Here is a 25,000-nt window from a genome sequence, read left to right on the forward strand (position 1 = left end):
TCTCTCTCTCTCTATTTATCTCTCTATCTCTCTCTCTGTCTCTCTCTCTCTGTCTCTCTCTCTCTCTCTATTTCTCTCTCTCTCTCTCTATCTCTCTCTCTGTGTGTCTGTCCTCTCTCTCTCTGTCTCTCTCTCTCTGTCTCTCTCTATTTCTGTCTCTCTCTGTCTGTCTGTATGTATGTCTGTCTCTCTCTCTCTCCCCCTCTGTCTGTCTGTCTGTCTCTCTCTCTCTCTCTCTGTCTGTCTGTCTGTCTGTCTCTCGCTCTCTCTCTATGTCTCTCTCTATTTCTCTGTCTCTCTGTCTGTCTGTCTGTCTGTCTGTCTGTCTGTCTGTCTCTCTCTCAGGAACACAGGCTGCGGGGTTTCTTCAGAGGGGCGGTGCCCCGGGCTCTGAGGAGGACCCTGATGGCCGCCATGGCGTGGACAGTGTACGAGCAGATGATGACCAGTATAGGACTGAAGTCCTGAAGAGAAAAAGGTTGACGAGAAGCTTGTGAAAGAGGAAAAAAAAGAGCTGAAGGTTAACAGGAAGGAACGGCTACAGCTGAGATACGCCTGAGAGTTCAAGACTTTGAATGACTTGTAATATTTCGCCGGGTGAATGAAGCCGCTTGGTGTCTGAATGACTAACATGCACATTACGGGAGAGATGTGGAGACTTTGCTTCATGAAAACTTGCTTCGCTGGCTGACGCTGGAACCAGACTTTTGGCCAGTGCTTCGTTCCTCTGGAGAACATATTTTAAAGTGCTCATATTATGCTTTTTGGCTTTTCCCTTTCCTTTATCGTGTTATATATCTTTTTTGTGCATGTTATAGGTTTACAAAGTGAAAAAGCCCAAAGTCCACCCCAAAGGGACTTACCATCTCCAACAGAAAACACTGTTCACAAACTGCTCCAAACAGCTCTATTGTAGTCCAGCCTTTACTTCAGAGACAAACGTGGTCACTTTGGAACACACGTTATAATGCTCGCCTAGCTGCTAGCATGGCACGCCCTCATACTCTGCTTCTGACTGGCTAGTAGTCCTTACCTAGCTACTGATCATGTGCGACTGCCAACGAAGATGTTACAGCAGTGAGAGGTCTCACTCTGGAGCTAAAACAGAGACCTGAACACAGGGTGAAAAGAGGAGCTGCAGCAATGAGCAGTACAACAAAAAGATGGTGTTTTTTGAAAATTAAACCATGTAAACCTATTCTGGTACAACCTCCAAATACAATTATGAACCTGAAAATGAGCATAATATGAGAACTTTAAAATAACACAGGCATGCTGGGATGCTCTGTATTGCACATTAAGTTGTAAAACATTTCTCATCCTTAAGGACCTCATGTGATTTAGAAATCCTCCACGTCTTGTTTCTGATAAAAACACGAAGATAAAAAACAAACAGATAAATAATTTGATTTCATCAAAGAAAAGTTTCATAAGGCACATTCACACGGGATAAGCGACGTCTGTATTTTACTCAAATTTACTGACATCAACTCCCACAGGTGATGTCAACACGCTCATTTAGAATTGCCAACGCAGCCAATACAACTCCGAATCACAGAGATGCCGATTGGCACGGGACTTATCACACAACCTCTGTGTTTGATGAAATCTTGTCTGTATTTTGCATTGGAATATTTACATGACAAACTACAGACGTGGTAGATTCACGCGGGAGGCAGATCACAGACGACCTCTGCAGTTATTACAAACTACAACAGGTTCCCTTCAGAGTGCGGATCGGGACGCATTTTTCTGTCCGAGCCCGGCCAGCGTCCAACAGACCAGTAACCGAGCCCGACCCGAGCCTGACAACAGTTAAAATCTCATTTTTTTCTCATACTAATGACACATGTACGTTTGTTTGTGTGAAAGCTTTTATGAAGCAGCTGTAGGAAGGCATTCAGAAATGTCAACAGATGAGGTCATCAGCTCACACGGGGCAACAAGCTCACGTTAACACAGGCACACACCTACATAATAAGCAGTTTTAAATTTAAAATGTTCAGTGCCTTATCGCGCTGATGTGACCGAGCCCGACCCGAACCCCAACATCATTTCTAAATATCTGTCCCAACCCGGCCCGGCCCGACGGGCTCGGTCCGGGTATCCATCCTCTAGTTCCCAGGTAGTTTTAGTCCTGTACGAATGGGGCTTTAGTGAGTATTTGTACCTTTTTAGAGCTTGGATTCCTGTGTCTTGGTTTTCACAGTTGAGATCTTTAGAAGTGATGCAATCCATCGTTACTTAAGCTCCAGACTTCTGTAATGCACTTTAACCCTCGCAGCTCTGTCTCACGCACAAAACCTGGAGACGCTCTTAAACAGACTGATCTCATGAAATGGCGTATGTATGACACGCCAATTCGTATGCCATTATTGGCGTGTTATCAAGACGCATACTCGCTTTTTAGCGTGTCTATCAACGCCGTTTGGCCTCCATTGACTTACATTACCTTGCAATTGCGTGTGAATTGACGCCGTAGCGAGTAGTATGAAAGGACGAAAATCTGCGTAGGGAGGTTGGTCGGGGGGGAGGATGGGTCAAACACAGGACTTTCACCCAGGAGACCGGGGATCGGGTCCCGCGTCACGTTTCCTAAACCCAACCGTCGCTTTCTTCTCGCGATAACACGCCAAGTAGCGTGTATGTGTACGCCCGCTTTATACAGCGTAGACATACACGCAGATAGCTGAAAAAGCATACACATAACACGCCACTTGACAGTCCTTCCAGAAAAATGCGGAGTTTTTTTGTGATTGTTTTGGGCTAAAATCCTTGATTATGCGGCACGTTTTCTTAAAAAATGTGATGGAATATGCGGGATATTTATGCAATTTTATGCGATGAAATTGCAAAAACTGCGGTTTCATCGTGGCTTCATCGCGGGGTTTGCAGCTTTTCGATGATGTTCACGTCGCGTAATTACGTCACTTCATAACGTTCCCATGGCAACAGGGGGAAATGGCTGCTCTTGTGTGAAGTAAACGCAACATTTTTCAACTTTCTGCTAAGATATATGTGTGACTTTTTTGCAACTAAAATGCGGGGATTATGAAATCACGCAACCCTGCATATTTTGCACGGAAATCAGCAATTTATGCGGCAAAAGTGCGGCGTATTTGAAAAAATGCGCCCCCGCATAAATATGCAGACTTTGGCTGATTATGCATTGTATTATGGGATCACATAATTGCGTTTTTCTGGAGGGACTGGATCACTGAGGAGGTATTTTCATCCGAGAGACGCTGTGATTGGTGGATAGGATATGGAGCCGGGGACTGACAGCGACATAACCAATCACACCATGACAGACGCTCCACTTAACGCCAACTGCAATGTTTAATTTGAAATGAATGGAGCCTACTGGCAGTCTGGCACACGTGGGTGCTCAGTATTATCGGCACCTATGATCAACATGTCTGCCGTGAAAAGGCAGGTCTATAAAAGGGGAAATTTCACAGTTCAGAGTGTTTTAACTGTTCATTTGTTTAACCGTTTCACTGTTTTTTCAATTTCAATAAATGCAACATCTTTCCAAAAGTCAATGAGCAACTGTGTTAAATAATCATGTATTCAATGTTGACCAAAATAATTGTGATCATGATTTATTTTCATATTGTTCACTACACATATTCACCATCATACCTAAGTCACTGTGAGTCCAGGGGTGACATGAATAAGAAATGCTCAATATATCTATGTGTCTTGGATCGCATTCTGTTTTTCTTATAATATATTCTGTTAATACACTGCATATATCATATTACTCTTACTACTGTTATGTTACTTTGGCTGATTATGCGATCACATAATCACGTTTTTCTGGAGGGACTGACTTGGCGTGTATATTTACCAAGTCATGATGCCATGTTGTCTTAAATGCCTTTCCAATAACACGTTATTTATAGTCTGTAAAACAAAACAATATGTGCGTGTAGTATTTACTCAGTGCATTCATCTGCCTTAAAATGTAATATTTGTCTTGATATTTGACCGAAGTGTACTTTAATGCAAAGATGTTTACCATTGTTCTACCTTTTTAAAGTGCCCATATTATGAAAAAATCACTTTTTCTGGGATTTGGGGTGTTATGTTGTGTCTCTGGTGCTTCCACACACATACAAACTTTGAAAAAAATCCATCCATGCTGTTTAGAGTGAGATACGGTTTCTGAATGTGTCCTGCCTTCAGTCTCTGGGTGAGCTGTTCAAAATCGGCACGGCTTGTGACGTCACAAGCCGAAACGAGCAGGCTAACCGCAACCATTAGCTCGTAGCGTTAGCATGCTAATGCTATGGCTAACGCTAGCATGCTAACGCTAGCATGCTACCTCGTTCTCAATAGCAAAGCACTGCTACAACACACACAAGTTCACCATAATCTACAAAAGAACTACTTCCATGTGCGCCCTCATTTAGAAGTCTCCCAGCTAATCCTGCCTTGTAACTGACCGAAGTTGTAGAAACAGCCTTTCTTTTACTGTCTATGGAGCTAGCTAGCTGACATGATCTACATCTGAGCTACTGGGCATGTGCAAGTGCAATCAAAGATAGTACAGAAGAAGAAGAAGAAAAGAGGTCTCACTCTGTAGCTAAAACAGAGACCAGCTGAAAAGAGGATCTGCAGCAGTGAGAGAGAGCGGTGCAGTACAACACAAATATGGTGTTTTTTGAAAATTAAACCATGTAAACCTATTCTGGTACAACATTAAAATACAATTATGAACATGAAAATGAGCATAATATGGCTGCTTTAAGGACCTTTTAAGAAAATAAACACTCTACGATACATCTGTGTGGAACGTGAATCCTGAATCTATTTTATCAATTTAAGTGATCCGAAGAAAACACATTTTTCAATGCAGGTGCGTTGGAAAATATCACAATAGACGTGAAAAAAGGAAGATCCTGCACTCTACTCTTACTATAGCATCATTGGGAACTATATTCTCAGAAAAGCAAAGTATTTCTACTCTCTGTCCGGGGCTTTTCAGGTGCAAGTCTATCACTCTGCCCAAGTAGCAGAGTAGCAGTGCTTCACCTTCTGAGAATATAGTTCCCAGTATGTATCCGGTTAGAAGATGGCTGTGTGTCATGTGACCTTGTTATTTGTACACGCTGTGACTCTACAAATCACAACATGTAAATAGGAACATGTTGGCGTTATTTAGTCACTTATTGGGAGCAGTAGGCTAGATGGAGCCAGTTACCTCCAGGATCTGTGCTAAGCTAGGCTAGATGGAGCCAGTTACCTCCAGGATCTGTGCTAAGCTAGGCTAGATGGAGCCTGTTACCTCCAGGATCTGTGCCAAGCTAGGCTAGATGGAGCCTGTTACCTCCAGGATCTGTGCTAAGCTAGGCTAGATGGAGCCGGTTACCTCCAGGATCTGTGCTAAGCTAGGCTAGATGGAGCCGGTTACCTCCAGGATCTGTGCTAAGCTAGGCTAGATGGAGCCTGTTACCTCCAGGATCTGTGCTAAGCTAGGCTAGATGGAGCCTGTTACCTCCAGGATCTGTGCTAAGCTAGGCTAGATGGAGCCTGTTACCTCCAGGATCTGTGCTAAGCTAGGCTAGATGGAGCCTGTTACCTCCAGGATCTGTGCTAAGCTAGGCTAGATGGAGCCTGTTACCTCCAGGATCTGTGCTAAGCTAGGCTAGATGGAGCTGGTTACCTCCAGGATCTGTGCTAAGCTAGGCTAGCGGTGGGGGCGTCAGACAGAGTTACGACACGCACAGAAATGAGAAGGGTATGTATAGACTTATCTAACTCTGGAGGATACGGGGAATAAGACAAAGTCCCAATAAGTCGGCGTGTTCCTTTAAACGTGCTCTAAAATAAACTTTACTTTCCTAGAAGTGGTTGTAAAAACTACTGAAAACTGGCCCGCTGCAACCAGAGATATCGGACTTAAAGATCCAGGAATATTTATTGAGACACCAGATGCATGACAAGTTATAATAGAAATATAAGCAAATGCAATAAAAGTTGTCTTCACCATCGTCCATGAACCTGTGATTCTGGATCAAAATTGAAAAATGCACTCTTTTTTTGGAACTTTTTCTGACATTTGTGCAGCTTTTTCTATGCTTTTGCTGCTTTTTTAACATTTTTGTCCCTCTTTTCAACACTTTTTTTATTCATGGTAAATAAACCTAATTTAAATGACATTATACCTAATTTTTGAATTTGAAAAAAAGCAGATATTATGAATTATTTTGATTAATAGAATAGCTAAGATCAGAGGATGTTGACTGAATCACAGACTGGTTTATGTCAAAATGTGGTCAGTTTGATGCTATTTTGAAACCGTTTAAACATTTTTTTTCAAATGCCATGAAATTAAATAAATCAACCAAAATTCAGTGGATGTAATTAATAATTTTACCTGGATGGATGCATGGATGTATATGTTGCATGGGTTCCATACAACAAACATGCATGCATCCAAGTTATTGTGGGGCAATTTGGTTGTAAGAAACCCATATTTCTGATATAAAAAACTTTGAAAAAGGGTTAAATTTGACCTGAGGACAACACAAGGGTTAAAGTGATGGTTCGGAGTAATTTCACCCTAGGCTGCTCTGCACCTTGACCTCGAGCCAAACACCCTCCCATTTTTCCCTTTTTTCGCTTTTTTCCCTTGTTATAACGTTGGTCGAGTTAGCGTTATCAGCTGGTTAGCTTAGTGCAGGTGCTAATGGATCCACGTTTGTATCTCGTTAATTACCCCACTAATAATGCCCGGAATGATACCAAACTTCTACAGTAGTACAAATAGTTTCTGTACTAATAAAACGAGGCATTAGGAAGTTTGTAACTACACCAGAAGTATATTTAAATAACCATTGCCTGATGGATACTCCTCTCGGCTGCTAATCGCACAGTACTTACATACTACTACTACTACTACATACTTCTGGTGTAGTTACAAACTTTCTAATGCCTCGTTTTATTATTTTTAGTTTCTGTACTTATAAAACGAGGCATTAGAAAGTTTGTAACTACACCAGAAGTATGTAGTAGTAGTAGTAGTAGTAGTATGTAAGTACTGTGCGATAGCGCCGATACGAGTATCCATCAAGCAACGGTTATTTAAATATACTTCTGGTGTAGTTACAAACTTCCTAATGCCTCGTTTTATTAGTACAGAAACTATTTGTACTACTGTAGAAATTTGGTATCATTCCGGGCATTATTAGTGGGGTAATTTACGAGATACAAACGTGGATCCATTAGCACCTGCACTAAGCTAACCAGCTGATAACGCTAACTCCACCAACGTTATAACAAGGGAAAAAAGCTAATGGGAGGTTGTTTGGCTCGAGGTCAAGGTGCAAAGCAGCCTAGGGTGAAATTACCATGAACCATCACTTTAAGTAGCTGATCTTTAATGAATGATTAACATAATGTCTTAACTTTAGTCTGACAATCCTATACTCCTAGTTCTTATTTCCTATTTGATATTCTGTCCCTCTGCTGCTTATCTCCGTCTCGCAGCGCTGTGATAACAAGTCTTTGGTCTATGTTCTGGCTGTCTGCTGCAAATGTGCTGAGCAACATGTCTTTCTAATCTCTGGCTTGTGATAGTTAGATGTCACAGCTGAACCACAGTCATTGTTTTATAAATTTGCTCAATTTAGCAAAGTAACATATCATGCCGTTCAGGTACTTGAACTTAAGTTTTTTGGGAGATAACATATTTTTTTAAGATTATTTTTAGGGCCATTTTAGGCCTGTATTTATATAGTATGGATGAAGACATGAAAGGGGGGAAGACATGCAGCAAAGGGCCGCAGGTTGGAGTCGAACCTGCAGCTGCTGCGTCGAGGAGTGAAGCTCTTAATATGGTGCTCTACCAGGTGAGCTACCCAGGCGCCCATAGCATTTTATTTTGAAAGAAAGTGATTATCCATTCTGGTGTTGCTTTCAATTTTGTAAGATTTAATTAAATTTGATTATAGATAATAAAGGCAGGGCTGTAGTCAAGACCACCTTTGTGGAGTCCGAGACAAGTCCAAGACCAGGACTAGTCGAGACCAAGTCCAGACCAAGTCCAAAGACCGGACTTGAGTACTACAGCCCTGAATAAAGATGTAGTTCACTGTTTTCTCCGTTTGTGTTAATGAGCATTATGTTGCATGTCATCTATGTTAATTCCACCTTGATTACAGAGACATTAATGTAATTTCTTAGTATTCTGTTCGTTGTATGCTGGTGGCTCCAACGTTTAGTTTCAGTAAATAATGTTTGAAGTAACATGGGGAGTCAAGATGCCTGTTAATCAGGGTACCCCCAGGATTCTCCAAGTTAAATTTCAGACTTTTAAAGACATTTTTAACACCACCTAGGATGAAATGTAATGCCAACTTCATGGACATATAATGGAAGATTTTTAAAAGATTATTTTTAGGCATTTCTGCCTTTATTTTTTAAATATACAGGACAGCTAGGTGAGAAAGGAGAGAGAGGAAGACATGCAGGAAATCATCACAGGTCAGATTTGAACCCTGGACCTCTGCGTCAAGGAATAAACCTCTCAGTATATGTGCACCTGCTCTACCCACTGAGCCAACCCGGCCACCTGTGAGGATTTTAAGCCTGAGAAAATAATTATTTAAGAAGTAATGTTACCTGAAGTGTTTGTACTCTAATAACTTAAAACAACTCTCTAAAAATACAAAATAAAGTACCTTTAAACCTCACCCACACAAAATATATATTTATTTATGACGTTATTTAATCCTACGAAAAAAATGAGGATCTTTGCAAACAAATTTCAATACTTGTAAGGCCTTATTTATAGTTATTAAATTCAGCACTTCAACCCTTGTGTGGTCCAATTTGACCCGTTTTCGGAGTTTTTTATATCACAAATATGGGTTTCTTACAACCAAATTGCCCCAAAATAACTTGGATGTATATGTGCGTTGTATGGAAGCCATACAACGTTCTTCGCAGGTAAAATTAATAATTACTTCCATTGAATTTTGGGTGTTTTATTCAATTTTATAGCATTTAAAAACGGACTAAACTTTAACATAAACCAGTCTGTGATTCACTCAACATCCTCTGACTTAAACTATTGGTCAAAATAATTCATAATTTCTGCTTTTTTTTTTAACTCAAAAATTAGGTATAATGTCATTTAAATTAGGTTTGTTGACCATGAGTAAAAAAAGCGTTGAAAAAAAGTGACAAAAAAGTTTAAAACAGTGTCAAACTGGGAAATTGTTGAGTTTCTGTAAATTATAGAGCGTGGTCTAGACCTACTCTGTCTGTAAAGTGTCCGTAGATGGCGCTGTTATGATTAGACATAGGCCTACATAAAATTGAATTGAATAGCGAGTGATTCTCTTCTCTGCTTCTCTGCATAGTCATCAGATTCACCTACCAGCCCTTATAGAAATATATATATATATCTGTAGTTTATTATTGTTGTTTTACTTTTTGTTTACTTTTTTGCAAAAAATATTTAGCTAAAAGTCTATGTATATTGTTATTCTTATACTGTATTTTTTGTTTTCTATACCTCTTTATTTAAAGAGTGTTTTGTTTGTATGCTGCTAAAATCTGCTGCTGGATATTTAATTTCCTTGCGGGAGTCATCCCAAAAGGATCAATAAAGAGAAGTCTAAGTTTAAGTCTTTCCATCTGTGTTACTAACTTAGCTCTGGGGAGATATTCCCCGGGGTCCTTATGTTTTTTTCGCCTCGCAGTTTTCCTTGGATAAGGGTGGCACCAAATCATGGTTGCAGGTGTCGTCTGTGGTCCTGCTCCGTGCCCTGCTACACCCTGTTACACCCTGCTACGTCCTGCTACACCCTGCTACACCCTGCTACGTCCTGCTATGTCCTGCTACGTCCTGCTACGTCCTGCTACACCCTGCTACGTCCTGCTACGTCCTGCTACACCCTGCTACACCCTGCTACGTCCTGCTCCGTGCCCTGCTACACCCTGCTACGTCCTGCTACACCCCGCTACGTCCTGCTCCGTGCCCTGCTACACCCTGCTACACCCTGCTACGTCCTGCTCCGTGCCCTGCTACACCCTGCTACACCCTGCTACGTCCTGCTCCGTGCCCTGCTACACCCTGCTACACCCTGCTACGTCCTGCTACGTCCTGCTACACCCTGCTACGTCCTGCTCCGTGCCCTGCTACACCCTGCTACGTCCTGCTACGTCCTGCTACACCCTGCTACGTCCTGCTCCGTGCCCTGCTACACCCTGCTACGTCCTGCTACACCCTGCTACGTCCTGCTACATCCTGCTACACCCTGCTACACCCTGCTACGTCCTGCTACGTCCTGCTACACCCTGCTACGTCCTGCTACGTCTTGCTATGTCCTGCTACACCCTGCTACGTCCTGCTACACACTGCTACGTCCTGCTACGTCCTGCTACACCCTGCTACACCCTGCTACGTCCTGCTACACCCTGTTACACCCTGCTACATCCTGCTACACCCTGCTACACCCTGCCATGCTCTGCAGTGCCCTGCTACACCCTGCTACACCCTGCTACGTCCTGCTACGTCCTGCTACGTCCTGCTACACCCTGCTACGTCCTGCTACGTCTTGCTATGTCCTGCTACACCCTGCTACGTCCTGCTACGTCTTGCTACACCCTGCTACACCCTGCTACGTCCTGCTACGTCTTGCTATGTCCTGCTACACCCTGCTACGCCCTGTTACACCCTGCTACGTCCTGCTACACCCTGCTACGTCCTGCTCCGTGCCCTGCTACACCCTGCTACGTCCTGCTACACCCTGCTACGTCCTGCTACGTCCTGCTACACCCTGCTACATCCTGCTCCGTGCCCTGCTACACCCTGCTACGTCCTGCTACACCCTGCTACGTCCTGCTACGTCCTGCTACACCCTGCTACACCCTGCTACGTCCTGCTATGTCCTGCTACACCCTGCTACATCCTGCTACGTCCTGCTACACCCTGTTACACCCTGCTACGTCCTGCTACACCCTGCTACGTCCTGCTACACCCTGTTACACCCTGCTACGTCCTGCTACGTCCTGCTACACCCTGCTACGTCCTGCTACACCCTGCTACACCCTGCCATGCTCTGCAGTGCCCTGCTACACCCTGCCATGCTCTGCAGTGCCCTGCTACACCCTGTAAAGCCCTGCAGTGCCCTGCTACACCATGAACTACTAGAACTACTATTGTGACTATTATTGCCACTGTTCATCACACCCCCAACCGGCACCGTCAGACACTGAGGAAGTTTTTCCTCGTCACTGTCACACCAAATGCTTGCTCTTGGGGGAAGAACTGAAATTGTTGGGTCTTTGTTCATTATAGAGTGTGGTCTAGACCTACTCTATCTGTAAAGTGTCTTGAGATAACTCTTATGATTTGATACTATAAATACAATTAAATTGAATTGAATTGAATTGAATGGCGAGTGATTAAAAATGACTTTATGTGTTGAAAACCTGGACTTTTTAAAAATGACTATGTGTTGAAAACCTGGACTTTCCCCAGAAAACAACTCCAAAAACATGTTTGGCATACCACCGTGTGACTCATCACCCCACTCCTTCTTTTTTAGCCTTATTTGTAGCCTCTAATGTCCTTGGCACTCATCCAAAAACTAAGTTTTAAATCAACACATAATTTCCACTTAACCCTTGTGTTGTTTTCCATTGGACCGTGCATCGTCCTCCCGGGCCAAATCAAAAAAATCAACCCTTTATCTGAAGTTTTTGTCCCTTTTTACGACACTTTTGGAGCTTTTTTCAATGTTTTTGGCCCTTTTTGTTGTTGCCGTTTTACACTTCCTTTCTCTACCACGTATAAACACCACTAACACCAACTTATTACTAGTTTTACACTTATTTTTGGAATTCATGGTCAATACAAAACCTAATTTATAGGAAATTATACCTAATTCCTGAGTTAAAAAAGCAGAAATTATGAACTATTTAGACTAATATTAAAGGAAGGATAATCACAGACTGGTAGGCTATATGTCAATGTTCAGTCTTTTTCAAATGCTAAAAAATGTGACAAAAACACCCCAAATTCAATGAAATTAGAGATCCGATCTTTTGTTGTACTTGCGAAGCGCGATGTGTGGAATCATCCATCCATGTTATTTTTGGTTAATTAAAATTAGGAAGTTAAAAAGAAAGCCATATTTCTGATATAGACATTTAGAAAATGGGTCAAATTTGGACCCAAAGACAACACGAAGCTTAACCTAAAGCTACGTATGCACCTCTGTGTCTGTTCAGACTCCCACTATGATTTCAGAATCAGAATCAGCTTTTTTGGCCAGGTTTGCGTAAACAAACAAGGAATTTGACTCCGGTTAATCTTTGCTCTCAAAGTACTACACTCACTTAACATATAAAGAATGAAAACAGAAAGGACAGTAAGAAATAAATATATATATAAAATTCTATTGTATTGTTATACTGTATACTTAATATATATATATATTATATATTAGGGAAGGAATAGTTTCCTTCAGCTGTATTGATATAACTATATATATATATATATATATATATATATACACAAAAAATACTGTTAAGTATACAGTATAACAATACAATTTACAAAAAATATACAATAATTGAAGAGAGGGAAGGAATAGTTTCCTTCAGCTGTATTGATATAACTATATATATATATATATATATATATATATATATATATATATATATATATATATATATATATATATATATATATATATAGTGCTGAAATGACGGAATAATCATACACTTTCTCCACATAAGACCATAGCCTGTATAATAGCATAAGACACGTTTTTTAGAAATTATTTCTCAACTCGTTGTGACATTGTGTACATATTATTTTCCCTTGGCCTGGAACTCTTTATCTCTAGCAAATATAGTTGCGACACAGGTCAGTCTTTCACCGAGGAGTCTGCGTCTCGGCATTAGTCTTAATATGGTCTTTCCATCGCCATTGTCTTAATATGGGATACCCTGTCTGCGCATGCGCAACTCACATGTGCACTCGACTCACATCGGGTAGTGACACCATAGACTGTGACACCGCTGGCGCTTACCTCTGCTCTGCTCCCATCATGGCACACGAGAACCGCCTAGTGGCCAACTCACAGAACTACACCCGCCCCGTTCACAACAACCAACCAATCACAGGCTTGGAAATGTGCTATTTATAGTACGTCATTTCCTCCCAGCGCCCTCTTTTTCACCGTCTGGTCAGATTTCCATACGGCGTTGTTTCGTGGTGAGTTTTCAACCGTCGTATTTTTTAATAATAAACCTTTAAATGACGCCAACAAGTTTAAGTAATGACGGACTGCTTATAAAGCACGCCACAGAACAGTACAGCTCCCACCTATCGCGTCTTTGTCGTCTGAAATTATCCCAAAGTAGAAAATGCTAACGTGCCAAGCTAACTTGTTAGCCGTTGACACGCGCTCACCTCGTAGTGTTCCCCTCGCGCCTGACTCAAAATACATATCCGACATTATAGCTAGTTGCAGCTTAACTTACCAAAGTATCTGCCATTAGAGCTGAACGGGTAAGAAAGTGTGTGCACACGGTTTTTAGCGTGGTTTTACGCTTTCAAAGGCCTTCTAAAAACACGGAAACTAGAATTTGAAGGCAGAGTAATATACGTCATCGGTGCCAAGCGTGTAACGGTTACATTTTTTATGTATTTGACTATAGAGGAGTTACCTACTATCAATAACTAACCAACCATCACTGGTTGAACTGTTATGTGTTTTATGAGGGCTAACTTTAGCTAGCTGTCTCCATAATGTGTATCTATTGTCAGGAAGTGGCGCTAACCTGGACCTTCATCACTTCACGTTGCCGGTACTTTAATTCTAAAACGCTTAACGTTTTCAAGGTTAACGTGGTTTAATGTACCTAAACAATGATCAATGAGCACCAAATTTCCCTCTCACATTGCTCCTCATACCCACTGAAAACTGTCAAAAAATCAAACCCAAAATCCTATTATTATGCACGTTATCTGACATTAAGAGTTTCTGCTTCACATTTTCAGCAGGGCAGCCAAGCGGCTGTGGGTTGACTCTCCACGGTTCTCGTGGGCTTTAAGTCCTAACATGAGAAAGATTAACGTGGTTTAATGTACCTAAACATCGATCAATGATCACCAAATTTCTCTCATATATTGTTCCTCATAACCACTGAAAACTGTCAAAAAACCAAACCCAAAGTCTTATTATTATGGCCGTTATCTGACATTAAGCGTTTCTGCTTCATTAGAGCCTATTGTAAGGAAAAAGCTTAACGTGGTTTAATGTACCTAAACAACAGTCAATGATCACCAAATTAGTCAGATAACGTCCATAATAACTGGATTTTGGGTTTGCTTTTTTGAGTTTTCAGTGGTTATGAGGAGCAAAATTCATCGTTTAGGTACATTAAGCCACCTTAAGCCTTTCCTCGCCATAGGCTCCAATGAAGAAGAAAACAATGAGAACTTCTATAATCGTTGGATTTCGGTTTAGTTTTTTTGACAGGCTTGCGTGTTAATGACAAGAGATGGCCATGAGAAATTTGGTGATCATTGATCGTTGTTTTCCGACCTTAAGCCACGTTAGCATTTTAACTTTCTTTAGCTAAGGTTAGCCAGCGATGTCTCTGAGACGTCTTACATTAAATGCGAAGCTCAAACTCTGTTAGTAAGAAATAATCCTGGCCAAAGTGTTCGCAGAGGTACAAATATTTGCTGTAGCAGAGATTACACAAAATAAATACACAATGCATTTTTAGAAAATTCATTAAAAGTGAATTACAGTGACTGGAATAGAAATGACATGCAAGTCACTAAAACAACTGAAATCAAGGACATTTAAATAACTAAAATACAACCAGAAACGGGACTATTTAACACTGCAGCTCTAAATTGCCCATATGTCAGAAGAAAATGTAAACGTAACTTAAACTGCTTGCACACAGTGAGTCGATATTATGACGCTAACCTTTCGTTGTTTGACCAATGTTTTTTAAATCCTTTTTTCCAGCTCTCCCATCACTCGTAACGCAGGGAAAGTGGTCACGATGTCCGGAGGTCTGGATGTCCTTCAAATGAAGGAGGAGGATGTGCTGAAGTTTCTGGCAGCAGGAACCCATCTGGGAGGCACCAACTTGGACTTCCAGGTGGAGCAGTATGTCTACAAGAGAAAAAGTGACGGTGAGTGGTGGAAGAGATCCTGTTACATCATGATGATGATTAGAGATGCACCGATTACAATTTTCTAGTTCGATTTTCTTTGAGTTAGGCCAGCTGATACCGATTTTAGCCGATTCCGATTTCATATTTTCTAACCACTTTACAGCACACACACATTTATTTTCTATCTTTTCTTTAATAGAACATTTTTTGATCAGATAACGGATCACTATAAAATAGAACTATATAAATTACTCCTGGTGTGGGACATTCACACACATCTAAAGAGCAATGTTAGAACCATTTCCTTCTTTTCACATCAATATCAACTAAAGAAATGTGATTTAGGTTTTTGGTGTCGTCCCTCCACGCCCTACTTTCTCCTTGCAGGTGTTGCATATTGCAAACTTGTTATCTTCTGCACACACGCTGAAGAATTCCCAAACAGCTGACATGTTGCAGGTTAATTCACCAGGTTCCTACATGTGGAGAATAGCGCCGACACGCGCTTCACGCTGCGAGCGGGTACGCGCCACACACGGCGGAGAAGTTGAGAGAAAGGAGAAAGAGACCGTGCTGTGGCGTCCGTGCTGTGGCGTCCGTGTGTGCGTGCGTCCTTGAGAACTGTAACTGGTATAACTTATGTTGTCAGTTAATTGGAGCGTTGACCGGCATGAAATCACCATATGTCAGACTGACCTGCCGGTCGCCGGTCATGGCCGAGCACGTGAAAACCGGCCAATTCTGGTCACCGGCCGGTCTATCGGGGCATCTCTAATGATGATGAAAGACAGTAAAAACTTTCTTTTTAGGGTTCGCTGCTGCACCGTAATTACTAGGGGTGGGAATCTCTTGACACCTCACGATTCGATTCAGAGGCTAACAATTCGATTCTAAAACGATTATCAATGCATCTCAATGCAACAATTTGTTTTATGTACATTTCCATGTGCGATCTTTAAAAATATATATATAAATCTGAGTTTGCGAATCACTTCCCAGACAAAGCAGCTAGACAAAAAAGCTTAGATTTTGACATTTGTGTCACAAGTTTTAATGAAATGTTTTGTCTACTGAGGTTTTTATTGTGTAGTCATTCCATGCTTAGGCCTTAAACATGCTTGAGAAGTCCCCTTCTCTCCCAGTAATCTTCCACGTCAGAGGCTCAGTCATGTTTAAAGGTGAATTGGCTTCTTACAACAGGAAACATGAGGTGGTCAGATGTCATGTGATAAAGTAGAAGAACAGCCTATATGTGTTTTGCCTAATTATTTTATGTATGGCTTATTAGATCATGTGTGTGTATATATATACAATGAATTTTCTTCCTTTTGGCCATTTGTGTTTTTCTGCACTCTTGCCTAAACTCTAAGTTGTTGTCCATTATCCCATCCTCTTTCAGTCACTCTGATTTCTGATTTGTACTTGTTTAGAGACAGTAACATTTAAATAAAAATCAACACATTTAAAAAAATAGCGATGCATCTAAGAATCGATTATTTTTCCCAACCCCCTAGTAATTACTCTTTCAGTTTAAGCATGTCAATAAAGTTAGAATTTCTCCTTATGCTCTGGGTTTCTCCCTTTATCACTAGGTGTGTACATCATCAACCTAAAGAAGACCTGGGAGAAGCTGCTGCTGGCTGCCAGGGCCATCGTCGCCATCGAAAACCCAGCTGATGTGTGCGTCATCTCCTCCAGGAACACTGGACAGGTAGAGCAACACACTCCTGATGTCTTAATTATTGTCCTAAAAAGTGAAGAAAATGTAGCACACCTCAAGTTCCCAAGAAGGCTTTGTTGCTGCTGCTAGGCTTGTCTGTACACATGTATGTTTCTCATTGATAAAATGAAAAAACTAGAAAAAGTCCCGTGATTTTGGATCACCCTTGTTCAACATATGAGGAGAGAGTTCTGCACTCAAGCAGTATCTTTCATGTTAAACATAAATATATTCTGATCTGATTACAGCAAAGACGACGTCGGCAGTATTGACGGCAAAATAGGCTCCAGAATATTTAGTTCTGTATTGACTAAGGGTGTCACGATTTCGATTTTAAATCAATCATGACACCCCTAGTATTGACAGGTGCAATATTTGAAAATTTATTTTTTAAATGACACATATCTGCATTTATGTCAAAACCTCAAGACTTTCAAACATCAACATGTCACTTATTAAATGTATTTGTGTAAAAATAACATCTTTTTGTATTCTATTTTGCCTGGAAACTCTTCCAACACGCTTGCGTGTCACGTGAAAAATAGGAGTCTGTCCTATTTCTAGCATGCACGTGTTTTCGAGCCGCGCCTGAGACGTGCGTGTCACGCAGGCAGTGTGCACGCTCTAACATGTTAACATGGGAGCCGAAATAAAATGGACACGCCACACAGCTGACACGCTAACGCCACGCAGCTTACACGCCACACAGCTGACACGCTAACGCCACGCAGCCAGTGTGAAGAAGCCCTAACTAAATTGAGTATTTTGTCAACTTGGGAACCTGGGATGTACCACATTTTCTTTACTTTTTGGATAATGCCTATTGGATTTTGGGTTTAGCAGTCAAATTGAGAATCTACATTGTTGAAGCGCAACCTCTTTTTTTTTTTTTTTTTAACTTGTTGTACTGTTGTGATTGCCTCTGTACACAATGGGCCATTAGTACAGTAACTATGATAAGCACACCATTAAAGCCGGGCACTGATGTCGGTGTTCAGGTGTCGGAAGTGTGCGAGATTGAGCCGGCCGGGTTTTCGCTAACACCATTAGGACTGCTGTCCCATGATTGGGGTTTGATAGTGACCTGAGCCACAGTTCAAAACATTTGTAAATAAAATGTATCTTCGTTTACGTTTATTGTATTTCATACCTGTCTTAATCTGTTTTTATGTAGTCTTTAACACACTGTTTTAACTGTTTAACGTGGTATGTCAAGCATTTTGAATTGGCTTGTTGCAGAAATGTGCTATACAAACAGCTGCCTTGCTTTTGAGTCTAATTAGTTCTTTCTGGCCACTTTAGAGAGCAGTGCTGAAGTTTGCTTCTGCCACTGGTGCCACCACCTTCCACGGTCGGTTCACCCCTGGTACATTCACCAATCAGATCCAGGCAGCTTTCAGGGAGCCCCGTCTCCTGATTGTGACAGACCCCCGTGCTGACCATCAGCCCCTGACTGAGGCGTCCTACGTCAACATCCCCACCATTGCCCTGTGCAACACTGACTCCCCCCTCGGATATGTGGACATTGCCATCCCCTGTAACAATAAGGTAGGACTAACTAAATAAAAGAAGCCATCATATGTTGACCGTAAATCTTTGCAACTTGCACACCGTTAGAGCCCGGCGCTGTCCTGTCTGTGCGGTGCGGGGTGTAGGACGTGTGCTAAATTAAAAATGCTTGGCCTTTTAACCTCCTCTCTCTGAACCACTCAGGGGATGGAGGTCAAGGTCTTGCCACAAAATGTCAAAACATATGTAGATATTACAGGGGTCTTAATTTTTCATTATAAAATATCTCTCTATATATCTATATATCCCGATATTCTTGGCTAAATACCTTGATGTCGATATTGCGACGATATTGTAGGATTGACAGTTGGTGCTTTAAGAATCTTATTTACACAATGAGATTTTTGATAAATAATCATCAGAAATGTTGATTTAATGACGTGTGTAAAGGCAAATGATAGACCAGCCAGAACAGTCTGCTAAGCTCAGAAAACTACATCACTTTACTGTAATGCAGCCTTCAAAACCAGGAAAAGACAACATTTAATATATTATGATTTTACGATATCCAAAATCTAAGACGATATCTAGTCTTATATCACGATATGATATAATAACGATATATTGCCAAGCCCTACTTGAACACTTTAAATATTTGACAAAATAACACAAGCTAAGGTGAAACTAATTAATTTGCTTGTTTCATAGCATGAGAGTTCTTACTGTGACAAATAATTTATTCATCACACTTCACAAAGCTATTGTATTATAAGTTTTTTATTTAATTCAGGGAATGTAACTTGGTAAATATTTTTTACAGGCTTTAAATGCATACTGATTTTAGATTATATAGCCGTGAAGTTGGCATTAAATTTCATCCTAGGTGGTATTCAAAAGGTCTTAAATTGAACTTGGAGAACCCTGGGGCTACCCTGATCTTCATGCCACTGCGAATATTAACGTGCAACGCTGTGGTTATTCATAGCCAATCTGTGCTTGTGTTTCAGGGTCACCACTCAGTGGGTCTGATGTGGTGGATGTTGGCCAGGGAGGTTCTCAGGATGAGGGGAACCATCTCCAGGGAGCACCCATGGGAGGTCATGCCAGATCTGTACTTCTACCGGGATCCTGAAGAGGTAAGACTAATGCAGTGCACCTTGAGAGAAATGTACAAAGGCTTGAGGTTGCTGTGTATAAGGGTTACACAACAGGGTTTAACAATAAGGCTGTTACCCAATGACCTGGCATAAGTAGAACGCCACGATCAAATGGAACAACCGAAAGGGCTTTAAATCATTTTTTTCCGATCATTGTATCAGTTTTTTTGGGTGGCACTGGCAGAGTATGCCGATAGAACAATGTTGTGCGAAGTTTGCTGCAAGTTTGAGATGGAGATTAAAATTTGATTAATTGCACAGCCCCAAATCAGGGTACCTTAAAATTGTATGCTGTCAAACAAATTGGATAGAAACAGCTGTCTCTTTAAGTTAATTCTTGCAATTACATTTGAGTTTATTTTTTAAAGGCCTCCACTTTCAGTATGAGCTTTAACACCTATGACACTGTCCAGGACTGTAAATTAATTTTCATTATTTGATAAACAATTTGCACAGGAGCCTGTAAACTGTCTTCAGGCAAGTACAACTTGCCGTTCAACCCTGGACCAGTAGGTCTGCCCACTCTAATGCACTCATTTTTAATGCAGATTGAGAAGGAGGAGCAGGCTGCAGCCGAGAAGGCTGTAGGAAAGGAGGAGTTCCAGGGTGAATGGAGCGCTCCCGCAGCCGAGTTCACCCAGCCTGAGGTGGCTGATTGGTCTGAGGGTGTTGCTGTGCCATCTGTGCCCATCCAACAGTTCCCTACAGGTAAGATCACGTTTCCTTTTGATTGATCTAGAACTGGGTATCATTCAAAGATTTACAATACTGTAACTTTGATACCGGTTCCTCAACGATACCTTTTTTATATTGAACACCAATTTTGTAGAATTAATTTTAACAAAACATGACAACACTGTGGTACAAATCCTTTTTTCCAGCTCCTTTACACCTGTGTGACTCAGTCTAGTAAGACTTTCAAAATAACAGACCACACTGAGCCCCATCTGTGCATAATGCAGTTTTTGAAAAATGTAACTTCACGTTGCAGCGACGCACGTCTCTCGGCCGTGGCTTGGTAGCGTTGCATTTCCCCCCTGACTCATTTCCTGGTTCTCCTTCTCCGTAAACAACATGAAATCAAGGAGAGGGTTAACTTCTCCTGCTCCAGATTTCTCACCGTGGTCAGAAAGAACAGAAGACACTTTGTTTCTCTCACTATGAGTCTAGAGTCGCTACTCGCTCCAGAGCTAATCACATCACTCTCTCACTTCTCCCTCACTGTTCTGTGTTCTCCCCACGGAAAGGGCAACCCAGTGTACACAGGATATTACTCGGTCTTCCACATTTGTTTATTTCTTTTTGTTCACAAAGGGAAACCAGGTAATAAACCTGAAATAAGAAATGCAATGTTTCAATACTACAAACACAACTCCCAGTTCTTTACCTCAATAGCCTAATAACAATAAGCAACAAACAAATACCAATCAAATAATTAATCAAATTCAAACATATTAATATACTACAATAACCATAATACTCATTTCATAATTGTCATGTACGCGCTTCACACTTCAAACAATTCATGTAAGTCCTACCAAAACTCTATGCAAGAAGCATGCAGTGTTTCTGCTAGCAGCTGGAAACTACAGCTCCCAGAATGGCCCGCGGTAAACCAGGAAGTACGTCACTTACGTTAAATATCTTTTACAGACATTTATAAAGCTAAAGAAAGTAAACACGAACGAAAACGTATGGTGCAGCAACGTCACAAGTCTAAACGTCAGCCTCATCCCACAGCTTCGCCACCTCGTTAACTTACAACTCTGGAGCATAGCGTTATCTACATCAGTTAACCAACCTGCTTAGCCCACTGAAGCATAGCGTTGTCTTTAACGTGCAACGGACGTAAACACAGTACAACAACATAGCATGGCGACAGATAAAGCATACATCATAAACACAGACAAGAAAACATTTGTAATTAGGAGAGAGCTTACCAAGTGGCTGCACACAAGGTTGACAGTCATCACCAACTGAATGAATCGCGTTCTTCCTTTTCACATAGTACTCACCGGTCACCTGTACTCAGCACACTCCTCTTAAAGAGGCACTACACTATCGGGCTGCTAAACCGCAAACGTTCTTCCATAAGTGTCACTAGCTCTGGTTTAAGGTAAACATTTGATTGATGTAAACGAGCATGTAAATAAGAAATAAAACTTCACAAATGACGAAACTCCACAGAAAACGCAACACACACACACGCTGGCTCGACGCACACACCAGCGCACAAGTATAAACATCAGGCCAGTTACGTAGGCTACGGAGGAAGCTCTGCAGGGATCCTCCACAGAACCATAAAACAAGCTTAAGACGTAGACGGCCTATCACAAGCATTATTAGAGCTCGGTAGAAGCATGCTGCATGCTTATTGGTTCATTGAAGTGGATGAGATTTACTCTTGGGTATTAAATAATGAGGCATTTTTCAATACTCTGACTTTGGATGCAATTTGTTCAGTGCCTTAAAGTATCAAAGTTCAGGAACCCAGCCCTGGATGGACCAAACTTTGATCAAAACTGCCATTTAATGTTGGTTCTTTGACCCTAAACTGTGTTCTACTCTGTTTCAGCTGCTGCAGCTGTTACAAAGACAGGTGAATATGATTTTTAATTTCAAAAATACCCATATTTTTTTTTTTAAATGTCATTACTGAATGCTAAATCAGTTTTTATTTGTTCCCCCTGCAGAGGACTGGAGCACTCAGCCGGCCACAGAGGACTGGTCCACTGCTCCCACCGCCCAGGCATCTGACTGGGGGGGCGCTGCTGCTGATTGGTCTTAAATCATTGACTATGGCGACAATAAAACGGTGTTTTCACACTTTGACTTTGTTTTTCTGTTGATTTATTTGACATTCACTGAAGGTGTCCGTTAGCTGTAATCAAGGGTGTGTGTAAACACTTCATTTTCTGCATTCTGGTGAGTTTTTCTGCAACAATTTGTGCATTTTCTGCATCAAGTTATGGTGCAAATGTCTTTATTTATGTAAAGGAAATTATAATAGGTTTTTGGGGTGGGGGGTTGCACTGGCCAGTTTTGTTCCCCCCCCCCTGTAAATTACACCTATGGCTGTAATGTTCCTATCAATGTTAAACTGCAGCAGAAGGCAATCTGATAAAGCGAGGGAACTTGTGATTATGAATGCTTTATTTGCTTAACAAAGCATGACTGTTTGTGTGAATATGCAATTGACAAAAACAAACATGTCACACAATATGACTCGCACAATTAACAACCGAAAAAGGAATGGGCTTAACCCTTGTGTTGTCTTCCCTTCAACCTCGAAAAAAACTCTTTTCTGACATTTGTGACACTTTTTTTTTCACAATTTGTTTGCTTTTTCCAACTTTTTAAATTTTTCTTCTACATATTTTCAGCGCTTATTTCTACGTCCAATATTTTCTGATATAAAACAAAAATTTTAAACTGGCCAATGTGACGTGAAGTCAACACAAGGGTTAATCCAAAGGCTTATTTTGGACAATCCTATACAATCCATAAAATAACCCAGAATTTCAGCAAGAAAAGAAAATTTAACTAAATGAATTTCAAGCTAAAGTCACTAATTTTTAATCATTTCACCTTTTTATTTTAATCCTTAAGTTACATTTAATTTTTTTTAAACTGAGCTCCCACTGAAACGTATTTTACGTTGGTTCTCGCTCTGTGTAGATACGCAACCCTCCTAAATTATGATTTCCATCTCTATTTAGAAACCAATGAATACAGAGAGCTTTTATTTCTAACTCAAATGTTTCAGCTTTAACGTGACACTGGTGTGAGTACACATTACTGCAGTCGGCACAAAGCCAAATCATCATCACTGATGCTCACAAAGGGATTAATTGTGTGAAAGGGTTTTGGTTAAGGTAAGGATGACCACTAGTGAATAAATACATTAGCATGGTTTTTATTATTTACCTTTATTTAACCAGAGAGTCTCATTGAGATTAAAAATCTTTCAAGAGTGTCCTGGCCAGGACAGGCAGCAGTACAACCACACATAAATACAAACATATATATATATATATATATATATATATACACACATATAAACACATACACAGACAGCAGCAAATCCCTCAAAGTCAACCACCATCCTAAACACATCAGGCAGAACATCTGCAGCCAGATGTGGCTGCCTCCAAGTCAGTCAACATCCTCTTAAAAGTGTCCAATGAGAGCAGCTCATTAAGTTTCATGGATTTCTATAACTTGTTCCAGGTAGAGGGAGCAGCAAACCTAAATCACCTTTCTTCTCAGCTCAGTTCTAACCTTTGGAACAGACAGAAGGAAAAGATCCCGGGAATGAAGATTGTAAGTCCTGTTACTATTTACACTGATATAGGTCAGAAGGTATTACGGAAGAAGACCTAAAATAGCCTTTTATATGAAGATATGCCGGTGTTGAAGTCTCTGTGTTGATAGAGAAGGCCATCCAACACGTTCACAATGGTGAGTGAGGGCTTTAAAACCAGTGATGAACCTCAGAGATCCATGCTGTACAGTGTCAAATCTCAAGTGGGAGCTGAACATCAGCTTCCTCGTCAAGAAAGCACAACGGAGGATGCACTTCCTGCGGCAGCTGAAGAAATTCAACCTGCCAAAGACAATGATGGTGCACTTCTACACAGCCATCATTGAATCCATCCTCACATCCTCCATCACCATCTGGTACGCTGCTGCCACTGCCAAGGACAAGGGCAGACTGCAGCGTGTCATTCGGTCAGCAGAGAAGGTGATTGGCTGCAATCTGCCGCAGCATCAGGACCTGAACGCCACCAGGACTCTGAAGCGTGCTGGAAAGATTGTGGCTGACCCCTCCCACCCTGGCCACAAACTCTTTGAGACACTCCCCCTCTGGCAGGAGGCTGAGGTCCGTTAGGACCAAAACCTCACACCACAAGGACAGTTTTTTCCTCTCCACCACTAGTCTTATCAACAAGGCCCGGTAACCCCCCTGACTCTCTCCACACCCCACCTCTGGCTCCTCATGCCACTGTACCTACTCTGCTGTAGTGTCCTTTTTACTACTTTTTAACTTATTTTATTATTTGTTTTGATCTGTATTAATACATACTGTGTGTATATGTTTATACTTATATTGTTTATATTATTTTTATTCTTCTTATATTTAGAGAATGTGTGACATGCACCAACAACACCATGACAAATTCCTTGTATGTGCAAAAAACGTACTTGGCAATAAAGCCCTTTCTGATTCTGATTTTATCAAAATCAGCCGTCTAGCGACGAGAGTAAGATACACAATGCTATCAGATTGTGCCCTAGTTAGATGGCTTGACTCAGGTGCATTACCAAATGACCCAGTTACAGAGCATGGTGAGATGGATGTATGTTAAGGTACTTTAATCGTTACAGAGGGACTCGACATACTAGCTGACTATTTTAATAAAATATCTGACCCTAAATGTTGCA

At 41.2% G+C, this 25,000-nt stretch overlaps 2 protein-coding genes and 1 long non-coding RNA gene across 5 annotated transcripts in view; all 3 read left to right on the forward strand.

Moving 5' to 3' along the window:
• Positions 1 to 829, forward strand: part of LOC116046726 (mitochondrial glycine transporter A-like) — an 11,294-nt gene extending 10,465 nt beyond the window's left edge. For 2 of the 3 annotated variants that reach the window (XM_031295119.2, XM_031295121.2), the window contains exon 8: positions 346 to 468. In XM_031295119.2, coding sequence (XP_031150979.1) covers positions 346 to 468 — 123 coding nt within the window. Of the gene's footprint in view, positions 1 to 345 lie in introns of all 3 variants that reach the window. The other variant, XM_031295120.2, reaches the window with a different exon arrangement.
• A 2,634-nt stretch (positions 830 to 3,463) lies between these two features.
• Positions 3,464 to 4,788, forward strand: LOC116046729. The gene is made up of 2 exons (XR_004104199.1): positions 3,464 to 4,044; positions 4,758 to 4,788. It is a non-coding gene; the product is annotated as an uncharacterized LOC116046729 (long non-coding RNA).
• Positions 4,789 to 13,052: 8,264 nt separating this feature from the next.
• rpsa (ribosomal protein SA) lies at positions 13,053 to 22,387 on the forward strand. Its single transcript, XM_031295117.2, has 8 exons — positions 13,053 to 13,243; positions 15,018 to 15,187; positions 16,762 to 16,880; positions 18,192 to 18,437; positions 19,406 to 19,534; positions 20,104 to 20,263; positions 22,131 to 22,154; positions 22,249 to 22,387. The coding sequence occupies exons 2-8, from the start codon at positions 15,055 to 15,057 to the stop codon at positions 22,341 to 22,343; spliced, it is 906 nt and encodes a 301-aa protein (XP_031150977.2). The 5' UTR covers positions 13,053 to 13,243; positions 15,018 to 15,054; the 3' UTR covers positions 22,344 to 22,387.
• The last annotated feature ends 2,613 nt before the right edge of the window (positions 22,388 to 25,000 follow it).

Source organism: Sander lucioperca, chromosome 21 (genome assembly GCF_008315115.2).
Source record: "Sander lucioperca isolate FBNREF2018 chromosome 21, SLUC_FBN_1.2, whole genome shotgun sequence".
NCBI classification, from domain to species: Eukaryota; Metazoa; Chordata; class Actinopteri; order Perciformes; family Percidae; genus Sander; species Sander lucioperca.

Coding starts and splice junctions, on each gene's coding strand:
- rpsa (XM_031295117.2), top strand. CDS start 15,055: ATGTCCGGAGGTCTGGATGTCCTTCAAATGAAGGAGGAGGATGTGCTG. Junction 16,881..18,191: donor CCTCCAGGAACACTGGACAG/GTAGAGCAACAC, acceptor TGGCCACTTTAG/AGAGCAGTGCTGAAGTTTGC. Junction 19,535..20,103: donor TCTACCGGGATCCTGAAGAG/GTAAGACTAATG, acceptor TTTTTAATGCAG/ATTGAGAAGGAGGAGCAGGC.